We start from the raw sequence: 18,941 nt of genomic DNA on the forward strand, positions 1-18,941 counted from the left end.
TATCTGCAAAGCCTACGGTCAGTAAATGTTAGGAACACCATTATCCCTTTCCAGAATACCTAAATAAATCTGAGGATAAAAAACAGAATTGTGGATATATAATTTCTTGTTAGGATGGCTACAAAACCACATGGTCAATACTGAATCTAGTGAAACACTATCTGTATTCCGGAAAATTGCAAAAATTCATGGTCAATACCATGGTTAGGGCCACTATCATCTCTTAACTGACACATGCAATATCGCATGGTAACTAATGTTGTTAAGGACACGTCGCTCTTTACCTGGACAACTAAAATATCCTAAGACCACTAACATGGTAAGGGACAGAACAACTTTTATCTGGATACATGCAAAATTCAGAGGTTAGCACTGTATATACAGACACCATCATCTTCTAATTAGATACTTGCAAAAACCTCATGGTCACTAATATATTAGACAAACACCATCTCTAACTTGATCACCTAAAAAGGCCAAAATAAACATCACAGTAGGGGCACATCATTCCTTACCTAACTGCAAAATCCCATGGTCATGATCTTGATTAGGGACACCATCAACTCTTATCTGGATGCCTGCGCATTTCCAAGGAAAACACCTTAGTTACAGGCATCTTCATAGCTTAATAGGATATCTGCAAAATTTCCCTGGTCGCTATGGTGGTTAGTCAACATAACTTACAAGAATACTTGCAAACAAATTTGGTCACTATGTTGGCTTAAGAACACGTGTACTGCTTACCTGGATTATCAGCTTTGGTACTAACATCATCTTGTATTTGGATGCAAGCAAAATCTTGCCTTCAGTACCATAGAGAAGCTTTCAATAATCTTTTAATTGGAATTTACAAAAACCCAAAGAGACAACAGTGCTTAAGGACAAACCTATAACCTGGACATATGGGCACTATAAACTTAAAAAAAACCCATAAAATCTACCTAGATACTAGCAAGTATCTAGGATCAACAATGTAGTTAGAGACACCAGTAACTCTTGAGTGGACATCTGCAAAAACAGCAATCAAGAGATGACGGATTAACTAACAATAATATTTCATTTGTGATTTTGCTGGAATCAGTTAAGAGATGATATGGGCCTTAACCACAGTAGAGAAAGCACCATCATCTCTTAATCGAATCTTTAAAAAAAATCATGATAAAAATTGTGTTAAGAATGCATGTACTATGCGAACACCTGCAAAATTCTATGGTTACTTGATAATTATGGGGCCCTTCAAATCCACCTGGAAACATTCAGGTGTTCCAAGTCGACAACCTAGTTAGAGGCATATTCTCGTCTTGACAAGATAACTGCAAAAAAAAGTCATAGTCTGCAGCCATAAAAAAGGATGAGTTTGCGTCCTTTGTAGGGACATGGATGCAGCTGGAAACCATCATTCTTAGCAAACTATCACAAGAAGAGAAAACCAAACACCGCATGTTCTCACTCATAGGTGGGAACTGAACAATGAGATCACTTGGACTCGGGAAGGGGATCATCACACACTGGGGCCTATCATGGGGAGGGGGGAGGAGGGAGGGATTGCATTGGGGAGTTATACATGATATAAATGATGAATTGATGGGTGCTGACGAGTTGGTGGGTGCAGCACACCAACATGGCATAAGTATACATATGTAACAAACCTGCACGTTATGCACATGTACCCTAGAACTTAAAGTATAATAAAAAAAAAAAATAAAAAAAAATAAAATAAAATAAAAATAAATAAATAAATAAATAAATAAAATTGATGGGCAGACAAAAAAAAAAAAAAAGTCATAGTCAATATATAGGTGATGGACAAAATTATAACTTACTTGCATACCTGAATACATTTTACTCACTACTAAGGTTAAACACATACCTAAACTCAAACAGAAAGGCTTATTGCTTCAGAGTGTTTATTGGGACGCTATCATTTCTTACTTGAATACCTGCAAAAAACCTCTGATAACACAAATGTTAGGGATACCATGTATACTCACCAAGATATCTGAAGATCACATGATCTGTAGGATGCTTAAGGCCCACATAATCACTTGTCTACAAGCAAAGCCCCCATTAATGGTCATTATGAAGTTCAACATGATCTTCTGGCTGGAACCTGAAAAACGCATTGTGACAAATGTGATACAGACACACCTTTTCAACTTGGACAATTGCAAATAATCTTATTCACTTCCATCATTGCAGGATACATCTCTACCTGGAAACTTGCTGTAACACGAGGTCTATACCATGGTTAAAGACACCATTGTTTTCTGACTGCACACCTTTAAAAATACCATGGAAATACTGTGATGCAGAACATATGAAAATTACCTGGATGCCTGCAACTCATAAAACACTCACAGTGTAAAAAATAAATTTTCTCTAAAACACAGAACAATAGGGTAACATGGTTACTAGAATTGTTTTTTAAAAAATCACATGGTAAACAAGTTTAGGCAAACAAACATCACTTATCTAGATATGTAAAGACCAGATGATCTGTGATGTTAAAGTGCACATCATCACTAACCTGGATACCAAAAACAGCTCCTGATAATGACCATTGTTAGGTTTGTTATAATCTCTTGACAGGAACCTGAAAAACACATTATGATACATATAGACACACGTATAAAGGGATATAATGTGTTCTATCTATAGCGATGCTTGCAAATAACTTTATATGTATACACACACACACACACACACACACACATATAAAGGGATACAATGTATTCTATTTATAGGGATGCTTACAAATAACTTTGGTCACTTCCATCACTATGAAAACATCAACTCTACCTGGATACTTGTAGTAATACAAGGTCAAGACCATTGTTGGATAAGACAACATTTGTTTTAGGGCACCTGTAAAAATCCCATGGTTACTATTGTGACTAGTAATTATAATTACCTGGTATGTCCAATTCCTTACCACTCAAAGGGTTAAACAAATGTTTTCTTAAAATATAAAAAGGGAAAATTCATGGTTTTGAGAATTGGTAAAGACTCTGTCATTTCCTATCTGAATATTTAAAAAGAAATCATGGTAACATCAGGTGTTAGGGACACAACCATCAATTATACCTATACGAAGATCAGATAACCTGTGCTCTGGTTTAGGTCTCTCCATCATCATTTACCTCAAAACCAGCAATATCACATATTAATTACCATAGATAGGCTCACCATGATCTCTGGACATACCCTGGAAAACACGTTGTGGGAAATGGGTTTGGTACTAGTCTAATTCTACTTGTAGAACTACAAATTCCCTTGGTCTCTTGAATCTTTTGGGGCCCATAAATATTAGGTAAGGGCAGAACTACAAAGTCAAACTATAGAAAGAGGCACCGTCCACTCTTTGACAGATACCTCCAATAATCCCATGGCCAATAATGTGGTGATGAGCAGTATGAGAAAATACCAAGATACCTGCATATATGTCTATCAGTACAAGTGTTATATACACATTATCTCAAAAGAAAAATACATGAAAAACTCATGGTTCCTGTTACTATTAGGGATACTTTAATTTTTAAACTGCATACACGCCATAAACAAGGTTTATATAACGGTCTTGAAAACACCATTCATTACTTACATAACTGAAAAGACGAAGGCATCTAATGAGTTGGAGTCACACCACCTCATGCCTGTATACTACCAAACAACTTTTGGAAAGCCTGAAAAAGACAAACACAGTAACACTGTGTTAGAGGGACCATACTCACTTACCTAAAAATCTGAACAACAGGTGGTCTGTAGTGTGGTAAGACCCAATTTATCACTGACCTAGTTACTACCAAGAACCCATAAATGACCATTGTTAGGTTCACTATGATTTCATGACTACTGGTACCTGAAGAAACATATTTAACAATGAATATGCTTAATGAAACACGCTGTTTTACCTGCAAAAAAGGAGGGGGCACCTGCAACTTGTATCAGTCATTTTCCTCGTTAGAGGAACCACCAACACTACCTTAATCTTCATAGAACTTTGAGATCAGCACCAATGTTGGAGAAACCATTATCGCTTGACTTAGAAATCTCATTGGTCATACTATAATGTGGAAAAGTAGGATAACTCACCTGGATACCGGCATAGCCCTCCTTAGAGACTAATGTTAAACACATATTATATCTTTTTTATTTTTTTAAGAGACAGGGTTTTGTCCTGTCACCCAAGTTGGAGTGCAGTGGTGTGATCACAGCTCACTGCAGCCTCGACCTCCTGGGCTCAACTGATCCTCCTGCCTCAGCCTCCAGAGTAGCTCGTACTATAGGCACATGCAACTATGCCCAGCTTGGTTAGATACTACACATTATATCTAAATTCTAAAATAATAAGGGCTAATGCTTACTAGCCTTGGTGGGGAAAACATTTCTTAACTGAATGCCTGCAAAAAAACCATGGTAACACAAAAGTTAGAGGCACCATCCACACTTAATTACACATCTGATGATTAGATTGTTTTCTGAGTGCTTGCTTAAGGCCTACATCATTACTTACCTGGATGCAAGCAAAGTCTCGTTCTTGATCATGATGAGGTTTACCATGACTTCTTGACAGGATCCTAAAAACACATTATGACAAATGTATGTAGACACAGCTTTTTTTCTAGAACCCTGCAATTAAGCTTACTCACTACCACCATTGCAAGAACCATCAAGTATACCTGAAATCTTGCAGTACTCCAAGGTCTATAGCACTGCTAGAGATACCATTTTCTCTTTACTACTTACCTGCAAACAAACCCACAATTGCTACTATGACATGCAACTCCAACGTTAATTCCTTGGATAGCAAATAGCTCAACAATCACAAAGCTAAACATACATTTTCTGTAAAATATAAAACAGCAGAATAACATGGTTGCTATAGTTGGTAAAGACTATCATTTCTTACCTGAGTACCTACGGAAAAAATCACACGCTAAAAAAGTTTAGGTAAATGTATACCACTTACTTAGATATATGAAGATCTGGCCGGGCACGGTGGTGCACACCTGTAATTCCAGTACTTCGGGAGATCAAGGTGGGTGGATTGCTTGAGGCCAGGAGTTCGAGACCAGCTTGGCAAACGTGCAAAAACCCCAACTCTAAAAATACAAAAATTAGCAGGACGTGGTGGTGCACACCTGTAAACCTAGCTATTCAGGACGCAGAGGCACGAGAATCGCTCGAACATGGGAGGTGGAGGTTGCAGTGAGCCGAGATCACCCCACTGCATTCCAGCCTGGGCGACAAAGCAAGACTATGTCAAAAAAAAAAAAAAGATATATGAAGATCTGATGGTCTATGATGTGGTTAAAGAACACATCATCACTTGCCTGCATAACAGAAATGTCTGCCGTACCAACCATTGTTAGGTTTATCAGGGTCTCACTACAGAAACCTGAAATACACATTGTGAAATATGTGCTAAAGGACACAAACATTTCCACCAAGACGACATCTGAAAATAACCTTGGTCACTCCATCATAAACTCTACCTGGATACTTGTAATAATGCAAGATCAATACCACTGTGATCTACAGATATGTAGGTTTTCCTAATTTTTGTGTTGCCATATTTTGTTCAGGTATTTAGTTAAGGAATTATATTTTCCCAACCAATGCTGGTAAGCATTAGTCATTATTTTTAGAGTTTTTAGAGTTTAGTTATAATGTGTTTAGTCTTATAGTGAGGGAGGGATATGCAGGTATGCAGAAAAACAGCAGATAAACTTAGCCACTTCCACAATTATGGGACATATCAAATCTATCTGTACAATTTCATTGATACAGGGTCAAAATCTATGCAGAAATCCATTATTTCTTGACTGGACACTGGAAGAAATCCTATTGGCAGAACAGGGGTGGGGAACACAGTGATAAATACCTGGCTAGTTACCTGCAATCCCTCAACACTCTCAAGGTTCTGCATATACTTTTGGTGAAACAGAAAATGGGAAAACTCGGCCTATCTGGGATTGGTAAGGACTCAATCATTTCTCTCCCAAATACCTGAGAAAGAAATCACGATGGGAAGACACGTAGGGATACATCATTACTGAACTAGGTCTCTATGACAGTTCCACACTGCAGGCTGTGGCACTTACCTCACCCAGCAATGCCCTACATTACCTAGGACTGAAAGGCCTGCTGTGATGCCCTGACACACATCTGAAAGACATATTGTGGTTGATCTACAACCTGTGCTACAAGGACAATCACAAATACTCTTGTTCACTGGCATCATTTCACGACTCATCAAGGTTACCTGGATAACAGAAGAACTCTGAGGCTACAGCCTACAAGGGATACCTGCAGAAACACCACAGTCCACATCGGGGTGACAGATAATATGATCAACTATCTGGGCACTGGCATATCTATCAATTGTGTGGAGTGTGAAATTTGCAAAAAACAAACAAACAAAAAGCCTTACCTCTGAATAAGCAAACAGTAAAATCTCATGCTTACTGGCATTGGGAATCACTAATTATTTTTTCCCAGTGACACATATGCCAAACACAAGGTTATTCTACCAGACTCAAAACCACCATTAATTTTATCTACATGCAGGAAACACAGAATGTCTTTCATGAGATAATGTCACAACATCTACTTCTCTACAGAAAGAGAACTTTACGGGACCCCTGCAGGAAACCATGGGAAAAACACTGTGTCAAGGAGAGCGACCTCTTTGTCTAGGAAATCTGAAGTTTCAGGTGGTCTGTATTGGCATAGGACTCATGTGATCAATTACCTGGTTACAATCCAGGGCCCCTGAATGGTCATTCTCAGGCCAGCCTTGATTTCATGACTAGCAGCAGCAGAAGAAATGCATCTGACGGGATGCCACTTGGTGTACCTGAAAGACGAAAAAGACACGCACTACACAGCCTGGTTACTGCCGTCATCTAGGAACCATCGACCTTACCTACATCCTGGCAGAACTCCAACTTCCACCCCACACCATTACTGACTCCAGACTGAGGATGTGTCAGAACTATCATTTCATCCCGTGATCTGGTAGAGTAGGATAATTTACCTGGACGCCCACATCTTCCTCAGTCAACATGGACTCAGGTTCAAGGCACATTTCCTAAAGTTGAACACAGCAAGGACTAATGCTTACCAGTCTTGGTTGGCAAAGCATCATTTCTTAACTGAATAATTGCAGAAAATAAAGAATAGAAAATGAGCCGAGGAACCCATGGCAGGACAGGGACAAGAGCCGGAAAGTCATCTGCACTGATCGGTGTATGGGAAGATTGGATAGTCCGTGGCCTGCTTAGGCCCAAGCCGTCACCCACCTAAATACAGGCACAGTCCTCTGCTCAAAGAGGTTTCCTGTGACCTTTCCAAGGGAACCTAAAACCACATATGTGACCAATGTGTCTATGGACACAGCATTTCCACTAGGACCCTGAAAACCGCCTGCTCACGATCATCATTGTGGGAGCCAAAATTGTACCTGGATGTTTGCAAGCCCTCCAAGGTCTAGGCCATTGTAGGACATGCCATTTTCTCTGGCCCGCTTCTCTGCAAATCCACCGCAGTTACTCCTGTGATGCACAGTGCCACGTGAGTTCCCTGGCACATGTCAATCAATCAGCACTCACAGGGTACATACCTCATACGTTCTCTCCTGTACTGAAAACAACAGGATCACATGGCAAGGAGAATGGGGAACTACTACCCTTTCTTACCAGAATACCCATAAACCCATCACATGGTAAACCATTCAGGGAAAGGAACCTCACTGACCTAATATGTTAAAATCAAATGGTCTGTGGTGAGTTTACAGCACATACCATCACTTACCCAGATAGCAGACATGTCCCCTGATCGTGTCTCTGGTTAGTTAGGATTTCCTCCCGGGAACCTGGAAAGCATACACTGAGATATATGCCTCAGAAACACATAAACTGTTCTACCAGGACACCTACAAATCACGATGCTTACATCCATCACTGAAAGACTCTTACCTGTATGCTGACGGTGTCCCCAAGCTCAGGGCCATGATCCCAGAAGACAGCATTTCTCTCTACAGGACACCTGCAAAATGTCCATGGTCACTGCTGTGGCTGGGAAAGCCGGATCATTACCTGGTATTTGTTGTCCCACTGCACTCACAGGTTAGTCACATGCAGAGGGAAAACTCACGGTTTAGTATGCCAGGGAGTCTTACCATTTTTTCCTAGGACAACTGAAGCGAAATCTTGGGAACAACAGGAAGGATGGACACCATCATCACTTTCCTAGACAGCTGAACCTCACGTGGCCCATGTGTTGCTTTCAGCCCTCATCAGTGCTGACCTCCAGACCTGTATCATACTCATTGTGATGTCATGGTAGGGGGCTGAAATAGGCACGAAAATATATATGTAGAAGGACACGGGGTTTTCGACCAGGACTCCACCAAAGAACCTTGAGTTCTTCCAGCTTTATGGGACACACCACTAGACCTGGATACTTGCAGTAATCCTAGGTTGACCCTGACAGTAGAAAACTACCATTTCACAACTGGACATCTCCACAAAACCTAGGGGCAGCAATGGCGGTGGGAAATACAGTGATAAATACCTGGTTACCTGCAATCCCTCAACACTCACAGGGTCAGCATACACTTTCAGTGAAAGAGAAAATTAGAAAACCCAGCCTATCTGAGATTGGTTAGGACTCAATCACTTCTCAACTGAATACCTGGGAAAAAGTCATGGCGGGATGCCATTTAGGGACACGTCATCAGTGAACTAGTCTCTGTGACAGTCCCACGCTGTGGGCTATAGTTTAGGCCCACATCAGCACTTACCTCCGCCAATAATGTCCCATGTTACCTAGTTTTGATAGGCTTATTATGATATGTTAATGTAAATCTGAAATATATATTGTGAATAGTGTGACTGGTACACATATCATTCTACCTATATACCTCCAGTCTTTTTTGGTCACTTTTATTATTTTTGTATTCATTAAATGTACCTCGATACTTGTAGAAATTTGAGGAAAACTCCTTTTAAGAATCCTTGTACTTTCTTGATCAGATCCCTGCATAATTCCAGTTGTTAATTTCATGGTATTGCACAATATGGTTAATCTAGATGTCTGTGGATTTGTGTAGCCCTGTAAGTGTTCATTACTCATTATCTGTCAAGACATGCAATAAATTCTCTTGATTACTTGTATTACTAGAGGCATATTTATTTTTAACTGCATAAATGTGAAAAACAAGTTTAAGTTAATATTGTGTAAAACATTAATAAAGTTGATATCCGGAAATACCAAGGTGTTTTACATGTTAATACAACCTTACCTGGTCTCTATATACTGGCCCCAAAACCTGAATGGATTATCTACAAAATACACAGTAGCTTAAGCATCAGGGATCCCTTTTTACGTACCTAGAAAATCCAATGCTCTGCATTGTGTAATTACCCCCATTACAGGAAGCAAACAGTTATCACTACCTGTTTACAAGCAATGTTTCATTACTGAGCATTATGTGATTCACCTCATAGTTTTGACAAGAACCTGAAAAATCATATAAGACAAATGTGTTTCAGGAAACAACTTGTTCTCCCCGGGCACTTGCCTACAACCTTGTAATGCTTCCATTATTTTGGAATACACATCAACTCTACCTAGACACTTGCTTTAATTCAAGGTCAACACATCTTTGTTAGAGACACCATCATGGGTGGTGATAATTGCACAGCTGATAATATCCCAAGGTTGCTACCCTGATGGGGAGCTACAAGATATTTTCAAGGACACATGGAAATCATTGACCACTCACCTGATTAAATGTAAATTTTCTGTGAAATACAAACTCTGTGATAACATGCCTGCTAGAATTAATAAAATACTATCATGTTTTGCCTGAATACGTACCAAAAATCAAATGGTAAAACTTACCTAGATATATAAAAATCAGAAGATTCATGATGGGTTAGGGTGTGCATCATCACTTACTTAGACCAGAAATGTCTTTACTGACATCCACTTTTAGTTTCGTAACAATTACTTCACAGGAACCTGAAACACAATGTGAATATGTGTTGAAGGATACAATGTTTTCCAGAAGGACATTTGCAAATAACCTTGGAGAGTTCCATCCGTATGAGACAAATCAACTGTACCTGGACATTTGCAGTATTGCAAGGACAACACTGTTGTCATATCAAACCATCATTTCTTGAGAGGAAACCTATAAAATCACGTGGTTTCTACTGTAGTGAAAATCACCATGATCATTGCCTGGACACATGCAATCCCTCAAACTCAGAGGGTTTGCCATACATTTTCCCTAATATATGAAAAGCAAAGACTCATGGTTTCTAGAATTGATACAGGTTCTATGATTTCTTTCCTGAACCCTGCAAAAAAATTATAGAAAGGGCGATAAAGATGTGCTTGGGGCGCTGTCATCACTTACCTATGCACATGATGATCAGATGTGCTGTGCTGTGCTTTTGTCCCACACCAGCTCTTGCCTTGATGCCAGCAATGTCCCACCTTTTACAGACTCCCTGATTACTTTTCAGACTCACTATGATGCCTTGACTTGAATCAGAAAAACACATTGTGGAAAATGCATTTGGTAAATATCTTCAGATACTTGAACACCTGCAAAGTTCTTTGGTCACTTGTATCATTTCAGGACCCATCCATGCTACCTGGATGCCTGTTCATTTCCAACTTGAATCCAAGGTAAGAAACTCCTTCATCTCTTGGAGGCATACCTGCAAAATGACCAATAACCTGGTGATAGATAAGACTATAAATTACCTGGATACCTGCATATTCATCTGTTGCTCTGAGTGATGAACATGCATTATCTCTAAATAAGAATATAGGAGAATCTTATGTTTACTAGTATTGTTAAGAACTAATTCTCTAACTGCACACATGCCAAAAACAATGTTAATATATGTGTCTTAAAGATATCATTAACTGCTCAGATATCTGAATAGCAGAACGTCTCTCATGAGTCAATGTCCTAACATCACTTACCTGGACACCAGCAATGTCTCCTGTTAACAAACATATTTAGGTCCTTTGCGATCTCTGGACAGGTATCTGAAAAGCATAATTTGAGATACGTGTCGAAGAACACAACCTTTTCTATCAGGATGCCTGAAAATAACCTTGATCACTGCCATCATGCAGAAACCATCAACTCTACCTGAATATCTGAAGTACTCCAAGGAAGTGCCGTTGTCAGATAAGAACATCGTTTCCTCACTACACTCTCAAAATTCCCATGAATTCTACTGGAGGAGGAACACCACGATAGTTATCTAGATATGTGCAGTTCTTCATCACTAAAAGGGCTGAGCATACATTCTCTACAGAAGAAAAAAGTGAAAATTCATGGTTCCTCAAATTGTTAAGGGCTATCTCGTGCTTAGCAGAATAGTTGCGATAAACACATAGTCAAAAAAATGTGACACCATCATCACCTATATACATGAAGATCAGATGGCCTGTGCTGTGGTTTAGGCTCACATCAGCACTTATCTGGGCACCAGGTGAATTCCTGTGAATGACCATTTTGAAGTTCATCATGCTCCCTGGACTGAAACCTGAAGAACAAATTGCTACCAATGTTCCTATGCACACAATTTTTTCCTCCTGAATAGCTAAGGACAACGTTGGTGGCTTCCTCCATGGCAGGACCCATCAACTCTACCTGATTACTTGTAACATTCTATGGTCTGCACTGCTGTTAGTGAAAACACATTCTGTTCACTGCACACGTCCAGAAGTCCCGGGGTTACATCTGAGAAGCAGGACATCATAAGAATTACGTAGATACCTGCAAATCCAACACTCACTAGGCTGAACATAAGTTTACATTAATATGTAAAACAAACTTAACATAGTTAATAGTAACAGTAAGGAGATTATCATTTCGTACCTGAATACTTTTAAAAATCCAAAAACTGACAGCAGTAAGTAGAGGCCAACACCACCACTATGGCTCACATCATCACTTACCTGGACACCAGCAACGTCCCATGTTAACCACCATCTTTAGGTTCCCTGTGCTCTCTTGACAGGAACCTGAAAAACACTTTAGAAAATACATGTTAAAGGACACAACTTATTTTCTATGACGATGCTGTCAACTAACCTTAAGTTACTTTCAGTATTACTGGACGCATCAACTCTATTTGAATATTTGTAGTACACCAAGGTAAACACCATTTTAGAAAAGATCATAATTTCTTGATTAGATAACTGCAAAGATTCCATGATTACAAATGTGGTGGGAAGCACAATGAGAATTACTGTGACAATCCCTCAATACTCACAAAGTTATACAAATTTTTCCTAAAATGTGAAAAGAAAGAACTCATGGATTCTATTACTAGTAAGAACTTTTCATCACTGAATACATAAAGAAAAAAGAAACACAGTAACAAGTATTTGGGACATCATTAATCACTTACCTAGATACAGGAAAATCAAGTAGACGTGCTGGGATTTAAACTTACCACATCAGTTACCTATAATCCAGCAGTCCCAAAACAACTACCATTATTGTGCTCACCATAATCTCCTGACAGAATCCTGAAACACACATTATGAAAAATGTTATATTTGATATACATCTGATTATACCTGGTCACCTGCACATTCCCCTGGTCATTTCTGTCATTTTGGGATCAATCAACATTACTTGAACACTTGCAGAACTCCAATGTCAAAATCCAGTAAGAGACACTTTCCTCTCTTAAATAGATACCTGCAGAAATCCCATGGTCATTCTGTGGTGATGAAAAATGTGATAAATTAGCTGGATACCTACAAGTCCATCTAACACTATGATTATTAAATACACATTAGCTCTACATAAGAATACAGTAAAATCACTCATGCTTATTTGTACTGTTAGACAAAATTAATTTCTTCTATGCAAACCAGCCAAAAAATAAGATTAGTATCAGAGTTGTCAACACCATCATTAATTACCTGTATATCTGAAAACAGGAAGGTCTCTACTATATAAAAGTCGCATTAGTTCTTACTTCTATACTAGTAAAGCCATTGCCTGATAGCTGAAAATAAAAACATGGTAATACTAGTAATAGGGACAGCATCATCACTGACCTAGGTATGTGAAGATTAGATGTTCTGTAGTGTGAAAGACCCACATCAACACCTACCATGTTAACAGCCATTGTTAGGTTCACCACCATCTCTTGACAGGAATTTGAAAAACACATTTCGAAATATGTGTGAAAAGACACTTTTTAAAGCATGATACTTGCCAATAACTTTTGTCACTTCCATCATCATGGGACATATACACTTTAGCTGGACATTTGTAGTACTCCAGGTCAACAATGTTGCCAGATGAAACCATTCTTTCTTGACTGGATATCTGCAAAAATCCGATGGTTAGTACTGTGGTGAGGAACACCATGAAAATTATCTGGATATGGCAATGACTCAATATCCACAGGATTAAAGATAAATTTTCCAAAATATGTAAAACTAAGAACTCATGGTTCCTAACATTGGTAAGGACTATGGTTTCTTATCTCAGTCTTTTCAAAACAAACAAGCAAGCAAAAGTGTTAGGGGCACTTTCATCACTTACCTTCTTATATGAAGGTCAAATGTTTTCAGCTGTGCATTAAGCACACCTCATCACTTACCAGATACTCATAATGTCCACCATTAATGGCCACTGTTAAGCTCACTATAATCTCATGAAAGGAGCCTGAAAAGCATATTGTGAAAAATGTGTTTAATACATCTCTTATGCTACCTGGACACCTGCAAATACCCTTGATCACTTCTTTTTGTGACTCATCAATGCTACCTGGATAGTTCCAAAGGTGTGAAGTTAAACCCTAATAAAGACACCTCTCTCCTTTGAAGAAATACCTGCCAAAATCCAGCGGTCACTAGTGGGGTGATAGACAGTGTGATATCTTACCTGGATACCTGCAGGTTTCTCAACTGCTACTAGGGTTAAGTACAAATTAGCACTAAACAAGAATACAGAAAATCGCATGCTTATTCTTATTAGTGGAGCAAGTTCATTTCTGCCCTGCAAAACTGTACCAAACCAGGTAACTATTACAGTTATGATCACCATCATCAATTTCCTAGATATCTGAAACTGGGGTCTCTAGTGTATAAATGCCACATCATTTCTCACCTTTATATTAGTACTGTCCTTACCTGAATGCCTGTTTATAAAAACAACATTCTTGTAACCACAGTGGTACAGGCACCATCAACGCTTACCTAGATAACTGAAATCTTGAAGCTCTCTAAAGTGCAAAGGCTCACACCATCTTTTCCCTCTCTTTTAGCTAAGTCCATGTTCACTATCACTGTTAGTTTCAGCATCATCCACTGACAGCACCTAAAAAAAACCCCATGAAGGCAGCCATGGTTAGAGATACATCTTTTTCTACCTAGACCATGTAACATCTCATGAGAGTCACTAGCAGTAGGAGAACCGTCAACTTTACCTTGATACTTGCAGAATATCAAGGTCAAAACCATGGATACGTCATAATCACTTGACTCGGTACCTGTAAAAATACCATGGTCAATACCGAGATGAGAAACACTATGAAAATTGACTTGGAAACTTACAAATCCCTCAGTCTTAGCCAGATTTCAAAACATTATCTCTGAACTAGTAAGCAGTAAGGGTGTATTCTTAAATAGGAATTATGGGAACATTATAAATTCTTACCTGAATATCTGCAAAACCCCAAAAAACACGGTAACACAAATGTTAGAGGTATCATCATCACTTATGTAAATTTCTGAAGGTCAGAATGCCTTCTGTGTGATAAGACTGACATCATCAGTTGCCTGGATACCAGCAAAGCTTCATGTTAATCCCCATTGTTAGGGTTACCTTGATCTTTAGACTGAAACCTGAAAAAACACATTGTGCCAGATGTGTTTAAGAATGCAACTTTTTCTAGCAGAACATCTGCAAATAACTTTTGTCACTTCCATCTTTACAAATTCATTAATGCTACCTGGATATTGGCAGAACCTGAAGGTCAACACATTGGTACAGGCACCATCATTTATTGTCTGGGCATCTATAAAAATCTCATGGTCGTTACTGTTTTGACGAAAGTTATGATCACTTACTTAGATACCGGAAAATTCTTCATTCACTCCTAAGGTTAAACACGCAATATCTCTAAACCAGAAAACTGGTTAAGCTAAGTCTCATGGATTCCAATACTTATTGGTAGAGCCAGTATCTTTTTTTTTTTTTACCCGAATACCTGCAAAACACGATACCAACACATGTTGAGGACATCATCATCACTTACCGAGATGTCTGAAGAGCAGATGGTCTGTACTATGTTTAAGGTTCACATAATTAGTTAGCTAGATTCCATGAAATTCCTACAAAAATGACCAACATGAGTTTCACCATTATCTCTTGATAGGAGCCTGCAAAACCATATGGCAGCAGTAGTGGTTAGGGATACATCTTCTACATGGACTTCAAAAAGTACCACGGTGACTAGTACTGTTAGGGGAACCATGAACTCTACCTGAATCCTAAGGTTCTGAGGCCAATGTTGTAGTTAGAGACACCATCATCTCTTGACTACCTGCTGAGAAAACATATGGTGGTAACCCTGGTCAGGATGCATGTCCTTCCATCTGACCCCCTGCTCATTCCGTGCATACACTCACTACAATCATTAGGGCATCACTAAGTGTACTGTGGTCAACACAGTAGTTTCACACACTGTATGTTCACTGGACACCTGCAAAAATCCTATAGTTACTACTGCGGTAAGGAACGCTGTGATATCCTACCTGGATACCTGCTATATCTTTGTCACTACTAAGTTTGAGAGAGATTGTCTCTGAACTAGAAAACAGTAAAATCTAATGGTTACTACTTTTGTTGGGCACACACATTTCTTATCTGAACACCTGTAAAAACACATGGATATGAAAAGAGTTCAGGACATCTTCATCAGTTTTCCAGATGTCTGAAGATCATTTGGTCACTAATGTTTTTAAGGCCCACATCATCTCTAACTAGGATACCAGCAAAGTCCCATCTTCATCGCCACCATGAGTTTTATTGTCATCTATTGAGTGGAACCTTCAAAATTCCATGGATATTACTGTGGTCAGTGACATCATAAATTACCCAGAGACTTCCAAAATCCCATGATGTCCGTTTGGTTAAAGCCCATGTTATTTCTTTCCCAGTTACCTGCCAAATCTTTTGTTTAGTACTGTGGTAAATTTCACCTTTATTCACTTACTAAAACCATGCCGACAACCATAATTAGAGAGACATTATATTTTATAGGACATCTGAAAATCAACGGGCACTACCATGGTTCAAGTCACCATCATCCCCTATGGGATGACTCCAAAATCCCATATTCACTTTAGGTTTACCATCAGGTCTTGACTAGATACTGGCAAAACCACCTTGGTCACAATAGTGCTTTGTGACATATCATCCCTTACTTAAATACCTACAGAAACCCATGGTCTTCATAAGCTTTGAAAACCTAACACCTATTTCATGGCTATCTACAAACTGCCCAGATAACTGCCATAGCTGGGCATATAACATGTCCCCGCATATATACAAAAACTCACGGTTAGAATCAACATGGATTTCATCTTTCATGAAAAACAAGAAGGCTTCCTTTGTGCTCAGCACTGCCTGAATAATCTGCTGCAAGGAGAATATTTTAGCCCTGTGGAATTAGCTTCAATTGCACATCAGCTAGATGAAGAAGAGAGGATGAGAATGGCAGAAGGAGGAGTCACCAGTGAAGACTATCGCGCATTTTTACAGCAGCCTTCAGAAAACATGGATGATAGCGGCTTCTTCTCCATTCAGGTAATATGCAACGCCTTGAAGTTCTGGGGTTTAGAGGTCATCCATTTCAATAATCCTGAATATCAGAAGCTCGGGATTGATCCTATAAATGAAAGATCTTTTATATGTAATTATAAACAACACTGGTTTACTATCAGAAAATTCGGAAAACACTGGTTTAACTTGAATTCTCTCTTGGCGGGTCCAGAATTAATATCAGATATATGCCTTGCAAATCTCTTGACTCAGTTGCAACAGGAAGCATATTCTGTATTTGTTGTTAAGGGGGATCTGCCAGACTGTGAAGCTGACCAACTGCTGCAAATCATCAGTGTTGAAGAGATGGATAGACCAAAACTTAATGGAAAAAAATTAGCCAAAGAAAAAGACCATAGAGTCTATAAAACAGTTCTTGAAAAAGTGTTAGAAGAAAGTGATGAGTCTGGAACATCAGACCAAGACGAGTTGGATTTTCAGAGGGCCCTGGAACTAAGTCGCCAAGAAACCAATAGCGAAGATGAAGATCTCCGCAGGGCTATTGAGCTAAGCATGCAAGGTAGTTCCAGAAACACATCGCAAGATCTTCCAGGGACATCATGTGGAACTCCTGCTTTGGAAGAGCCAAAGAAAATAAAAGACTATTTTGAAAAGCATCAGCAGGAACAGAAGCAGCAGCAACAACAGTCAGATCCGCCAGGTCACAGTTCATATCTACACGAAAGGCTAACAACAAGTTCGAGAGCAATTGAGAGTGATCTCAGTAATGACATCAATGAAGACATGGTACAGGCCACTGTCGACACTGTTTCAGAAATTATGAGAAAGAATCTGAAAATCAAAGGAGAAAAATAATGCCTTCAAAAATAATTTAGTCATACTTTGCAACATTATCCTACGTGATCATACTGTAGGATCCATTTTGGTCATCAGTCAAATAGACGAGGAAATAAGGCTTCTAGATCGTTTGCAAACAAAATGGTGAGAGAGATGTGGGACTAAATAATGATCATTCAACTAGTAGCCAAGGAGACATTCAGCTATTAATTAAATTTAAAATAGCTTTCAAAATGTTCGGTTTTTTTGGTTTTTTTTTTTAGTGTGCAGTATCTAACGTGTCTAAAGTTGGGGCATTTTTCGTGAATCTTTTTGTATACTAACTAATTAGCTCTTGCCATAGAACTTTTTCCATATGGTCTCTTCTATTGTAGATAATGTGGCTCATTTTGAACCAATTTAACCTTTCAGGAAAGTGTCTCTTGTCTGTTGTTGATCATAGTAATGGTTTTAGAAGGATAAACTGTTTGCCCTCCAACTATGTACTGTGCACTTAAGTATATTCTTACGTTATTTTCTCTGATCACAATTTCTGCTACCTGGTCCTTAATTATTTTCCACAAGTCTTTTGAAATATGGTAACATTTTCTGAGGTTTTGCTTTCTACGCCCTATGTCGTAAGATCATTATTTCATGACTCTGGTGCATTTCTCTTTCTTTGTTTGGGGGGCGTGGTGAGGGGGGCAAACACTTGCTCTGTCGCCCAGTCTGGACTGCAGTGACCCAACCTCGGCTCACTGCAACATCTGCCTTCTGGATTCAAGTGATTCTCGTGCCTCAGCCACCTGAGTAGCTGGGACTACAGACAAATGCGAGGACGCCCAGCTAAATTTTGTACTTTTAGTAGAGACAGGGTTTCACTATGATGGCAAGGCTGGTCTCGAACTCCTGCCCTCAAGTGATCTGCCCGTCTCGGCCTCCCAAAGCATAGGGATTAAGGCGTGAGCCACTGGGCTGGCTGCTGGTGCATTCCTATACTCTGAAATCAGCCTTGCACAAATATTTGAGAATAAGCAACTTTTTAAATGTGAACAAAAGGTAACATCAAGATTTCAGGACATATTATTGCTATCTAGATATCTAAAAAATCATATGGTCTGTAATATGTTTAAGGACCACATCATGTCTTACCTGGGTATCAAGAAATTCCATGTTTGCGCCTATTGTTAAATTCATCACCACCTGTTGACTACAACCTGCAAAATCCCATGGTTAGGGACACCATGATCACTTATTTAGAAATCCCCAAAATCTA

At 39.1% G+C, this 18,941-nt stretch overlaps 1 protein-coding gene and 2 long non-coding RNA genes across 4 annotated transcripts; 1 reads left to right on the forward strand and 2 right to left on the reverse strand.

Annotated features, from left to right (window-relative positions):
- Positions 1 to 514: 514 nt before the first annotated feature.
- LOC104669353 lies at positions 515 to 4,796 on the reverse strand. The gene is made up of 5 exons (XR_004058402.1): positions 4,514 to 4,796; positions 3,602 to 3,683; positions 2,528 to 2,593; positions 1,992 to 2,110; positions 515 to 578 (listed from the first exon to the last, which is right to left on the reverse strand). It is a non-coding gene; the product is annotated as an uncharacterized LOC104669353 (long non-coding RNA).
- Positions 4,797 to 6,114: 1,318 nt separating this feature from the next.
- Positions 6,115 to 8,721, reverse strand: LOC115898727. Of its 2 annotated transcripts, none has more exons than XR_004058416.1 (4): positions 8,183 to 8,721; positions 7,980 to 8,049; positions 7,816 to 7,876; positions 6,115 to 7,639 (listed from the first exon to the last, which is right to left on the reverse strand). It is a non-coding gene; the product is annotated as an uncharacterized LOC115898727 (long non-coding RNA). The 2 variants fall into 2 exon arrangements; XR_004058415.1 differs by having other exon boundaries at positions 6,115 to 7,644.
- A 7,918-nt stretch (positions 8,722 to 16,639) lies between these two features.
- On the forward strand, positions 16,640 to 17,704 carry ATXN3L (ataxin 3 like). Its single transcript, XM_010359509.2, has 2 exons — positions 16,640 to 16,873; positions 17,027 to 17,704. The coding sequence occupies exons 1-2, from the start codon at positions 16,640 to 16,642 to the stop codon at positions 17,702 to 17,704; spliced, it is 912 nt and encodes a 303-aa protein (XP_010357811.1).
- Positions 17,705 to 18,941: the final 1,237 nt, after the last annotated feature.

This window comes from Rhinopithecus roxellana, chromosome 7 (genome assembly GCF_007565055.1).
Source record: "Rhinopithecus roxellana isolate Shanxi Qingling chromosome 7, ASM756505v1, whole genome shotgun sequence".
In the NCBI taxonomy this organism is placed as follows: domain Eukaryota; kingdom Metazoa; phylum Chordata; class Mammalia; order Primates; family Cercopithecidae; genus Rhinopithecus; species Rhinopithecus roxellana.

Excerpts from the sequence above, each read along its gene's own strand:
- ATXN3L (XM_010359509.2), top strand. The coding sequence starts at position 16,640 with ATGGATTTCATCTTTCATGAAAAACAAGAAGGCTTCCTTTGTGCTCAG. Across the intron at positions 16,874-17,026 it reads GCGGCTTCTTCTCCATTCAG|TGGTTTAACTTGAATTCTCT; the intron begins GTAATATGCAAC and ends TTCGGAAAACAC.